Source organism: Parasteatoda tepidariorum, chromosome 1 (assembly GCF_043381705.1).
Source record: "Parasteatoda tepidariorum isolate YZ-2023 chromosome 1, CAS_Ptep_4.0, whole genome shotgun sequence".
Classification (NCBI taxonomy): domain Eukaryota; kingdom Metazoa; phylum Arthropoda; class Arachnida; order Araneae; family Theridiidae; genus Parasteatoda; species Parasteatoda tepidariorum.
In genome coordinates, this window is record NC_092204.1 from 88,907,716 (window position 1) to 88,920,362 (window position 12,647).

The 12,647-nt window shown below is 28.8% G+C and overlaps 1 protein-coding gene across 1 annotated transcript in view; it reads right to left on the reverse strand.

Annotated features, from left to right (window-relative positions):
- Window positions 1-1,332: 1,332 nt before the first annotated feature.
- LOC107454651 (SPT16 homolog, facilitates chromatin remodeling subunit dre4) overlaps window positions 1,333-12,647 on the reverse strand; it is a 38,592-nt gene continuing 27,277 nt past the window's right edge. The window contains exons 20-25 of the mRNA XM_016071908.3: window positions 9,595-9,783; window positions 8,271-8,440; window positions 7,522-7,787; window positions 6,122-6,190; window positions 2,499-2,743; window positions 1,333-1,700 (exon numbers count right to left, since the gene is read on the reverse strand). Coding sequence (XP_015927394.1) covers window positions 2,523-2,743; window positions 6,122-6,190; window positions 7,522-7,787; window positions 8,271-8,440; window positions 9,595-9,783 — 915 coding nt within the window. The 3' untranslated portion in view covers window positions 1,333-1,700; window positions 2,499-2,522. The remainder of the gene's footprint in view (window positions 1,701-2,498; window positions 2,744-6,121; window positions 6,191-7,521; window positions 7,788-8,270; window positions 8,441-9,594; window positions 9,784-12,647) is intronic.

The window sequence follows — 12,647 nt, forward strand, 5'->3', positions numbered from 1 at the left end:
ATTTGTAAAATTGCAACCTAAAAATTATATGGACAGTGGATCCCATCGATAAAATTTTTGCATTTCTAGTTAATTTTTTTAAAACAAGCTCAGTAGGAATTCTACATATTTTTTTTAATATTTATTCACTTGTAAACAGAACTTATGAAAAAAAAACTTATTTATCAAACAAAAATCCTCACTTATAAAATAAAACAGTTTTTTGCACCATTTCCTTGAGCATGATGAATCGAAACACTAGTCAAATGTTAAAAGTTTTGTTTTTATTATTTAGAATTGTTTAGTAGAAAAAATTACTGTAGATCAGCTAACTACAAAATTTCACAATTCTTAGTAGTAAAGAGAAAAGAAAAATAGTTATTTTAAATGGACTGCCAAGAAAAGTTTAAGAACCACAATACTAATTCAATACACTAAATTTCCTTGTCCTGCATGAAAGATAAAATTCACAAATCCAATAACATTGTATTTTGTTAATCCCAAACATGTTTCATAAATAAGATAAGCAGCTGAGACTAGTTAAAAGCATTTGGAATCTTTACCCAGGCACCAGTTCCAAAAGGCATCTGGAACCTTGTTCTAGCGAGCTCACGAAAAACTGAAAAGGACTTCAATTATAATATAATTCAAAGTCTGAGAGTAATAACATTCAAAGCACCAAATGAATCCAAAAAAGCTCCTGCCTAACGGAATTTAGGCATGAAAGAACATTAAGTGGGCATGAATATGCAAAGAAATTATGGCAGAGAGTAACCTTGCAATCGCCTTTCCTTAAAATACCAAGGAGATGAAACTGATTTGCAATAAAAAAGTTTCTCCTGCAACACAACTACAGCATTCTCTTAAGATTAAGAGAATGAAAAGAAAAGCAACGTGTTTGAACCATCCCCTCAGACTTAATATTAATTTTTTTATGTTATTTTATCATCTTTGACTCAGGGGATCGAGTGCTAGCCACTTTATGGGAATGAGGTGACCTGGAAAGGTTCTCTATTCTTTAAGAAACCATGGGAATTTAACTGGGTTATAATGAACCAAATTTTGATGCAAGCGAAGTATTGCTAAGTTGATGTTTGGCAATAAATTTTCCTCTAAAAGTGGGTATAACAGTTGGTAAAATAATTTTAACTAAGAAAATTAGTAAATAATTTAAATTAGTGAAATTAAGAAAAAATGGCAGCTTTTCTTTAAAAAATCCCTGATTTCTCCAGGTTTCTGACCAAATTTCCCTGATTTTTTCCAGTATAAAAAAAATTCCCTGATAATTCCAGGTGGGTGGCCACCCTGATAAAAGATTTAAGAAGTCAATATATACAAAACAAAGCAAAAACATACTAAAAACAGATTTTTTATTTATTTCGGAATATCTAACGTCTCATAACATGAATTGAGAAAATTACAAATATTTCAGTTAATGGGGAAATTTGAAATGAAAGAAAGTAACATATAAAGACAAACAGTGTAAAATGCTCCCATTTTCCTTCCAAAATTGCGTTTATCATGGTAGTTAAAAACAGTTCAATGACAGATGAAATTTCAAATATACATTATCATACAAAGTTGAGTGTTTTGTGATGGTAAAAAAAAAAAGAAAGCCATGAGAAAGTAACAACTGCTGGCTGGCAATATATTGGAACACAAGGGCCTCTACTGCAAAACATTCTCCAAACAATGAGGTCCCAGATGTTGTATGCAAGAATCTAAATAAAAAAAAGAACAATAATTAGGATATATAAAGTGAGACAAAATTTGTCACAAGACATATATTACAAGATTAAGAAATATCTATTGAAAAGGAAACAAAATATGGCCAAATAAATTCTGTGTAAGTTGTTGTGGCGTAGCTACCACTACGATTATTAAACATCAATTCACAGGTATATAAGACATGCTAACTTGATTTAGTCACGAGGTACCTTTTGATAGATGAAGGTTGGCATAATCGTTAACTCCTCCCCCCAAAATAGTTATATTCATCTTGATAATGTTTAAGAGCTGCAACTAAAATGTCATTTTTTTTATTCATTTAATGTACTATAACATGTAAGCTGAGACAAATATGTCTGGGAAAATGATTCAAGTAATAAATATATATCTTTTTTCAAAAAAAAAAAAAAAAAAATATTAATAACAAAATCATATAAATTAATAAAAATTGAGTCCACAGCTAACGATTTTGTATTTTGTGTTTGTATAATTTTTTCATCTCCTTAAAAATCAATACAAAAGCAGGTTGGATCAAGGTAAATTTTTAATTTTGAAATTAATAATAATTTTTAGGATGCTGTTATTAAATTTAAGTGTAATCTCATACCTCATGTAATGTTAATATTGTGATGAGTTTACGACAAGCAATTAAACTCCCAAAAAATGATCAAGATACATAAGGTTTTTAATGAAAAATTCCATTTTTATTATGGAAAAAAAAAATTAACTGAAAGAGAAAAATTAACTTTACAACAATCATCAAATTTATATGAGGAAAAAAAAATTCTTACAATTTCAAATTCATCTTTATTCCATTATTTCTTATGTTTTTTACTAGGTTTGCTGCTGCTTCTTTTATCACCAGATGAATGACGCTTTCTTTTTCCATCACTTGAACCTTTAACAGGACTTTTCTTAGATTTCTTTTTATCACTATGTCGGCGGTCACTACGGTCATTATGTTTACTACTACTACTACTGCCATGTTTTCCTTTCTTGGTATATTCATCTTGGAAATCATCTCTTTCTCTGTCAGCTGGAATGAAATAAAATCAGGCACGTAAAATATTTGTTCACATAATATTTTTTATCAGCAGCTACATAGCTGCCAACAATAGATTTTTTTAGACAAGAAGATCTTAAAATATAATTAATAAAATAACTAAAATAATCTGCATATTTAATTAAATAATGAACACGAAACTAATTTTAAACTGCTAAACATTTAATGTATTTTTATAAAATTTAAGTAAAATTACAATTAATAAGGTAAAAAATTAAAAAAAAACAAACATCTTAAATATAAAAGATAGAGACACAAATAGACAGGTAAGAAATAGACAGAGAGAGAGACAGGTAAGAAAATGATAATTTTTTTTGTTGACATAACATTAACTTTTTTAAAAAGTGTAAGCTTTTGCTTTTTTCAAAAACTGGTCATTAAATAACACTTCAAAACACTTTCGGTTTAAGCACAAATTATCTGCTTGAATAATTTTTTTAAGCATATCACCAAGAGATGATTTAAACAGTGTTCTAGTTTTTTTCTCACTCGGCTGAATGTATGTTTGAATTCAGTATTCGAATGAGTCACGGATACAGACAACTTGAATTTAGATAGTGTTATATATATTCACACACAGCGAAACCTCGGTCAAGCGGACATTCTTGGGACCGAAAAATTTTCAGTTTATGAGAAGGATACCCTAATTACTAAGTTTAACACAGCAATTAGAATACTTTCAAAGATATAAAGTAATTAAATAACCAACAATAACTAGCTACAAGGATATTTATTTTAACTTTACCAATACATAATTCTAGATGTAGCTACAGATATTCAAGTTAGACATATGATACTGAATAGGATCTTTTAGTCCTTAGTCGGTTTTAATCCCCCAACACTAACCTATCACTTGATAGGAAATGTGGTTAATATCCCCCTGAAAATAAACCTTCACAGAAAAAAAAGCAATTCATACCTGTAAGTCATAAGGACCTATGGAGTTGATTATTCACAATTGATCAGCTATCAAGTGCTTGAATAAATGTTTCATTTATATGAACACCGCAAAGATAATACTTTTGTTCTCTTTTTTCACCCCAGCTGTGTTAAATACAGTCTTCAAATTGATAAGAAAATGAAAGAAATTTTCAGTGGGGAAAAAACATTGAGAGCATTTAAGAGGTTATTTCAACTTGAAGGGTTTCATCACCTGTATGGTACATATGAAAAGATCAAAATATGCTGCTGTCCGACTTATTTCACAAGAGCAGTATCATTCTCTCTCTTTTCTTAGCAAAGATAAAGCAAAAGAATAGGAGAAAGATTGATTCTTTAGTACCAAAATAGCTTAACAATATTTTTAGTTATGGATAAGGCAAAAAATTTACATTCTTTAAAAATGGTGAAATATTGCATAGTTTTTCTCTTGCAATTTAAAGCAGAAATATTTTTCCTCTTTTTAGATAGAAGAAGAGATAGAAAATAATGTTTCAGGGGAAAAATGACTGCAGGCATCCAGTTATGGGAGTGTCGCTTTGCAGAGAATGTACATAATGGTTTGCTCATAGAAGATTCCTGGGGAATTAAAAATATGTCCGTATTGAGAGGCGCCCGTTTTGCAGAAGTGTCCATAACAGGAGGTTTCACTGTGTGCATATATATATATATATATATATTTTGTCTAGTTGCACTTTTTTTTTTTACACCCAGTGCTAGTCCTTAAGAGATTTTTTCAATTTGAAATTGCAATGTCTCCAGCAAAATACTTTTCCGCATCAGTTGCTGGCAACATAGAAAATCTTTTAATAAAAACTTTATGCTAAAAAATGAAGCTTACTAAATATTTCTTATTTAAGCTGCTACATCCCATTTTGGAAAGGAAATTTAAACAGTATATTGTACAGAAATATTTACTGACAACTACATCTGAATAAGATGGACTATCCTGTAAAATATTAGTTCACAAATCTAACAAGAATATCCTTCAAAAAATTTAGAAGGATTAACTTAAGCACATGAATTCGAGGTGAATGAGATTGCAGAAAAGTGTTAAGAGCGTCAAATAAATTGCTAACATTCACAAGAAATAAATAATAAGCCTTACTTAAATCATTAGAGAGAAAATGAAAAAAAGTATCTTTTCTTGAGTGAGGATACCAGAAGATGATGCATGTGTAACTAGCTGTTAGTATGTTGCCTTTTTCTTTCATCAAATTATTTGTACTTTATTCATGTGTCATAATTAACAAAGAAATATATGTTTCCGAAGGAGCTACATTTTCCTAAATTCTCCCATTGAGTTAAATTCACTCTGCTACCTACTTATCTATCTAATGATGTTGTTGGGTAAAGGAAGCCCATATCCGCCTATCACGCATTTGAAACATATGGGGAATTTAATTAGCCTCTCAGGCTCGATACGCTTTTGACGCAAGTTGAAGTAGCCGCACAGCTGTGTTGGATTAAGGAATAAAATAATTAAAAAAAAAAAAAAAAAANAAAAAAAAAAAAAAAAAATTAAAAAAAAAAAAAAAAAAGAAGACTGAAGAATTTTTAAAAAACCCAAAACCTTCCAGGTAAACTACAAGAGTAGGCAGCCATACAGATAATATTATAATAATTGACTTAATGTATAATTATAAAATGCAGATCACAAAAGTTCTTTTTTCAAAAGATATAAAAATTAAAGTTCCGTATTTACAGCTATTCAGAAATTTTTTTCAAACCAAAAATTTGTAGACATGTAAATTAATATTATGTCCACTTTTAAGATAAATTTTTCTTAAAGTCTGTAGTGAATAATAATATTAAAGAACGTTTTTTCTACCTACACAGTACAGCTCTTGATTTTGCATTAATTGAACAAAATTTTAAAATAGACTTATATTAAATTGTTTTGTTTAAAGTCATGATTTTATAAGAACTTTCCTCTAATGATGACAAACTAGAGTGAAAGAACTGTGTAATAGCAATATGAAAAACAGGACAAACTTCTTTTCTTTTCCTATAATGTTGAAACAAAATAATTTGCCTGTTTAGATGTTTTGTCGTTCTAATTTAGGCATTGAATGCTTAAAACAAAAACTATTGTTTTCCCAACATATCAGTGGCAACAAAAGTGGTTAATAGTGCTATATAATTGTAGTATTACATAGGGTGCCAGGAACAGTAATTGTATAAGCAATGACAGATGGCAAAAATAATTAATTCAAACTAAGTCTCTCTTTTTCCTTGAGATGTGGAATTAGTAACCATACTTATCTTAGTAATAGGTAGCATGCAAAGATTTTTTCAAAAATTAAAACCAGGCATAAACATTTAAACATAAAAATCAAAACCAGACATAAACATTTAAAGTATAAAAATTGTTGTCAAAATAAGCAATAATTTTTTTTTTTTTTTTTTTACCTAAAGCAGCTTCTTCCTCAAGTTCAGACCAATCTTTTCCACTTTCCTCACTACTACCCATTTCGCCCTCTGAAAAAAAAATTATAATTTTTTATGATTAGAAAGGCTAATCTACCACTGTAACAATAAAACAAATAAAAATACTCAAAAATTGAGAACATATAATAATTAATATATAAATTTTTAATTATTTTTTTAGGGTTAAAAAAATAACGAAAACTATCAGACTACAATTTCTTGACAGTCTTTCGTGTTACACTATGTTTCATTCATTTTTATAAACAAATGACTATTACAGCAATTGCTTATTGGAATATGGTTAGTTTGAGCACATGTCTAGCACATTCTAGTATTGAACCAATTAATAAGTTTTTTCGTCATAAACAGATAATTGCGTCGAGTTGTAGAAAAGACCATCTGATTGTTTGCTCACCCGCTAGCGATGAAATCACTAATTTTTGGGCTAAAGCGGTACTTTTATCTTTGGGAGCAGCATGTACACAATTAAACATAGACTTTCTTCTTCCTCGCATAAATTCTGATTATGTCATCATCTGCTTATTCTTTCGCCTTCCTAAACTTCTTTTTCGAATACTTTCTTTTATATATATATATAAAACAATATTTAAAAAAAAAAAGTCTACAAAATTGGAGTATCTCCACTAGTATTTGTGCAGTGTACATCAATATTATCTAACTAGAATGAACAAATTGGGAAAAAAAAATGTGTGCACAAATTTGTATTATTAAAGAACTTTTTATGCGATTTTAAGTATTTCATAATATGAAGTAAAAAATGTATTAAGAGCTAGCCGCATTGAATTAAAGCTTATTCCATATTCATATACATATATAATACTCCATATACAAATAAATAGCAAAATACTAGTTGTTTTTTTTTGGAATTAGTGACACGGCCAAATTATTTCCCTTACTCAAAATTTAATTGTTTCAAAAAATTTTATACAAATGCAAAAATTAAATACTATTATCACTTCAATTATTTTTAAAACCTGACCAAGCAAAATAAGCAATTATTTTCTTTATTTTTACATTACCATACCCAAGTATTAATGATAGGTCTCAAATTCAGCTAAGACTGTTTATTCACAAGCATTCTGCACGCATTTGAAGTATTTTATAATGGAATTAAAAAATATATATACATTTCTTTCCAAGACAGTTTTTTAAAAAAAATGTAAAAACCCAACATTTTAATCACAATTTATCTACAACATATGGTCAAAATTTTTAGTTCATAATGCCAAAATCAGTAGTCATTAGTTCATGAATTTCATAGAAGCATTTAAGTTACACATTCAACTTCATATCCGAAAATTCAGAAGAAATAACATTGCAGACATCAAATTTTTGTTGACTCATGTGTCATAATTAATTACCTGAGCTATCATCTACTTCAGAAAATTCGGAGCCACTTAAATCTTCTTCCTCACTGCTTTCTTCTTCATCTTCAGAGCCACTGGGTTGATATTGATCATCATCCTCAGAATCTTCATCATCTTCCCCTCCTTCACCCTCACTTTCAGGGTCAAGAAATGACCAACCACCACTCTCAAAAAACCCATCAGGATCATCAGTAATGGTCTTCATAATTTTGGTCCAATTTAAACTTTGTATACCTTCAGTATACCGGATATCACATGAGCTAAGAAATAAAAATACTTCCATTAGTTTACAAGTTATCATTAATTAGCACATTTTTTCAAAACAGAAAAGAATCTGAAAATAAAAAAAGATAACTGTAATGTTAAGAGGTCACTGTGGAGTTGAAGCCTCTGAGAAACTGGAGGAAATGTAAGAATAATTTTATTTTGATTGGATGGAAAAAAAAAATTAGAATAGATCAAATTTTTCAGAAACAAAACAGTTTTTGCAGTATCATTATCTATGAGCAGAATTCACAAAAAAAAAACTGCAGCATCCTCAGTAGAATTGCTAATTTAAATACAACAAAATGTTTCATTCTTAAACAAAAACATTTTTAGTTAATGGCTATCTTTAATAAAGGGGGAAATGTAAGCAGACACAGGAATTTATTAAATAAATAACCTTAAGGAAACGGTAAGATATTACATGTATAGATCACTTTAATTCACCAAAATAAATTGAACTGAAAAAGTAAACTTACTTCAGCCATTCTTTGACATGATCTAGCATGGTCATAGGAATTGCATTTACCATGGATGTCTTTTTATGATAATCTTTAAATACAAAAATCATGTCAAAATTTTTCAGATGGAATTGTACTCTCTCAAAGTGAACTAATTCTATTTCTTCTAATGTAACCACGAATGGAGGCTATAAAAAATATAACATACTTTTACTGGAAGTTTTTAATTAATATTTATTCAAAACTATTCAGATGTGATTTTGACATAAAATGAAAAATCCTGAAAATTATTTATGTAAAAACTTGAGATCCAGAGATCAATTTATACACCAAATCAAACAAATAGTTCTACAACCTACAGGTTTAATATAAATTGTTTGATAAATAACTTGGAAAATATATAGTCAACAGTTATAATATTGTTACAGAAAAACAAATCATATTCAAACCAGATGCATTAATAAAACTGTTGGAAGTTCTCGACACTAAGTTAATAAATGTCAAAAACATTTGTGAATACTTAACATAATTATGAAAAGTATTATTTGTGATGTTCTTGCTTTTTAAATAAAAAAAAATCTTTTTTCACATTTTGCAAATTCTAAACATATTAAAAAAAAAAGAAAAGGGAGATTTATTTTAAACATTGTGAAATTGGTAGCAATGACTTGTGTAAAAAAAAATTGACAACAATGCCACGTAGGTTTATTGTGAAATAACCCAAAGGATCGAAATGTCACGTGGATTCGGTAGAAAATCAGTGGGGTTGATGAACCAAAAGACGATTCAACAAATGTGTGATTGGAATTTAGCTTCTTATGATCATTATTGGGACATGTAAAAATTCATAGTAATAAATAATGAAAAAATAATCTAAACCTCGCATGGATTTACAATGAAACTGGCTTAAATCAAGCACATGAAAAATGACCACTCAAATGCATAATTTGTTATTTACATGCTTGAAATATCAGGATATTAAAGACCCCGTGAAAATCAATCCGCAATAAATGTCAAAAAATTGATAGGATAAAAAAAAACACAGGGGAATTGAAATGTTTAAAGGTGAATAAACAAATGCAGGATTCACACTTTATGTGGCATAGTAATATCTCATGATAAGCACCGGGATTTAAAATATATATATAAGAATTCATAGCAATAATGGATGAAAAGACATTCAAAACATGGTATGGATTTACAAATCAAACATCTAAAAAAGAAAAATGAAACACAAGGAGAAAAAAAAATTTTACAGTATAAAATAAATTTACTTGGTACCTACAAAAAGAATATAGGTGAGAAAAAAAAGTGAATGTACTACAAAAGGTTGTGTTCTTACCCAATCAGTTAAATTCACTAAACATCCAGATGTTGGCTGAAGTTGAACTGTACTTCTTGAAGGTACCCCAGGAAAGCCAAGTTCTCTGAACGGAGTATCAAATTCAACTTCTTGTTTAGTCATCTGTTCAACTTTGTCGCAGAATGTTTTAAAAGCTGTTTTTAGTTTTTGTCTAAGATCTCTTTCAGCCTATATTGAAGTAAATAAGAAATATTAAAAAAAAGTAAGAAATTGGGCTTGCGCTCATTGAAGCAATGGTATTGAACTTGAGAGGGACAAAATTTTATTATTATGCAAGATTTGTGTCAATGTATTGTTCTTTAACCCTTTCGCGCCGACATATATGTGCCAGCAAGAAACGCGCTTTACTTCCCGGCCGACACATCTGCGTGCCGAAGAGTTTTTTCGTTCACCCCCGGCCGTCACTCATTTGTTCCAGCGTTTCGGAACGTTTCAAAAATACAATTTCTTCCAAAAGACGGCATGTATGTCCATATGGTTTCAGATACATGTAGATTTGACCTTCTACTCAAGATGAGAGTACATTCAAGTGGTTTTTAGGGGGAAGGAATGTTTTACGACGGCTCTTTAAATTCGCATGTGGTATTTGTTTACAGTAATCAGGGGAGGTTTTCTTTCGCTACTAATTTCATGGAAATAGGCTTAATAGCAAAAAACCCTCTGGCCCTGGAGAGACGCACGCGAGAGAGACTGCCTGCCTAAGAGGTAAGCGCGCTTCCCGTCACGAAAGGGTTAAGTTACATCATACGTTTTAGCGACATTAAAAATTGTAGGTAAGAAATTTAAGCATAAAATAAAGAATAACTAGAAATATTTAATTAGAAAATTGAGTATTTAATTCCCCCCCCCCTCAAGCAGCTGCATGAACAAAATAGTTACAATTTTTCTTGCTTAAATGACAAATCAGTTCTTTACGCCTGAATTCACCATTGACCCTAACCCTCAGTCAGAGTTCAAAACAGGTTTTATGAGAGCAACTCTAGGTCAGAGTCCAAAATTTCATTTCATTGTGTACGTAACTGCGAGTTACCCTAACCCAGAGTTAAGTAACTTTAACCTGAAGATATTCCCGGTTAGAGTAACCGCGCATGTGCAGTAAATATAAAATTTGAATTAATAAAATTTGAAAAAGAATATAATTCATTAAATGTTTTTAGATTTCGATAATATCTATCGAGATGATAGATCTTGCTCAAAAATGAAAATAGTTTAGAGTTGAACTTCCAAAATAATGTGCAACATTTAGGTATGAAAATTTTTTTAATCCATAAAATAAAGCTATTAATTAAATTTAAAAATATATACATTATTTTAAATATATATTAGAAATTATGCTGAAATAAATATTACTTAATCAATGCAAATTTTGATCCGAGGTAACATTTTAACTACACAATAATTTGCATCAAATAACTTTGCAAATCAGGAAATTTAGAATTTTATAAGCATAAAATAATTTGCTGAATATTTCGAAAAAAATAGGATCATTTGGAAGAGATTTATTGCTTAAAACTATAAGAAATTAAAATGCCTGTCTTTAGTTATAATCCTTAATATATAGTCTGACTACTTTATGACATATCGGGCATTTATACAACTGATATATTTCCATGTACAAATATTTAAATTTTTAAAGGCATAATTTTTTAAAAAAATGTTAAAGTTTCGAAATATTTGTTCCGATTATGACAGTTTCCTTCAAAAAAATAGTTATCATATTCACCATATCACCGACGTCGATTCTCTCTTATCATCAGCAGATGGCAGCACAATAGTAGTCATTTATAACTTCTGAATAATATGAATGTTTTGATTTATGCTTATTTGTACTAAGAAGTTTATTATATACAACTTAATTTTTTTTAAAAAAAAAGTCTTTTCAATGGTTTAAGTTATCGATAATATGTTATAAAGGGGGGGGGGGTTAAAAATACGCGAATATGGATGATAATGATGTTAGCATAATCCCCTTGATCATAGTGTAAAATAAAAGTATTAAATAATTGTGTGAAATAAAAGTATTTTTAATTGAATTTCAGTTACATTTCTATGGTTGCTTGCGGCTTTATGATATCCATAATAAATTCATAATAATAAAGCTCGGATTCTTTTGCTCATCAACAGAAGTCAGTTAGGAAAACGAAACTAAAAATATTTTTTATTTGACCAGTAAAAGAGAAATTCAAATTTAATTACTCGATGCTTTCTTTTCTTCTTTTAATAGGAATTTTTAGGAAAAAAAAGAAAAAAAGAAAACTAACGCTGTTAATACGGCTATAAATCTACCGCCTGACTTCCGGTCAAGCAACCCGCAGTTAAGAAACCAGGGTTTGAAAAAACCCGGGGATTTTTGAAAAAACCCAACCTGTCTGGGTTTTATTGAAAAAACCCGGGGAAAATTGGGTTTTATTTGAAAAAACCCGGGGAAAATTGGGTTTTTTCATTTAGTACTCATAAATTTTACTGTGAACATATTTTTATTTATTAAATAGGGTTGTATAAGTATACACTAAAATTTCATCTGACTTTTACCTGTAATAAAATTAAACTGGAATAAATATTTAATGGTCTTCCATGTTTTTATAATACGATTAATAGAAAGTGAAATTAAAATTACGTATAACTATAAAGAGTATCAGTTACATGTCCCTTTTTTCAAATATTTAGATAAATATATGAAATTTTAGATACATTTTAACTTTATAGTTTCAAAAAACAAATTAATCTTAAAATTATAAAAAAGCATATATAAAAAGTTACAGCTTATTGTTTTAAAATCAGAAAATAAAACTTTAAATTTGTTTATTGTTGTTTAATGTATCACTTAATAGAAATTTTTTTTGTTTGCTTTCAATATTTTTTAAACATTATTAAAAGAAACAAAATAAATTGTATTCAAATGAAATTTTAAAAATAATAGTTAAAAATTCTTAAAAGTAATATTTTAATTTTTAACTGTTTTTTAATTGTGATAAACTTTCTCCAAATAGTTAAAAATTGTCAGCAGATGTTAAGAGTTAACTTAAAAAAAG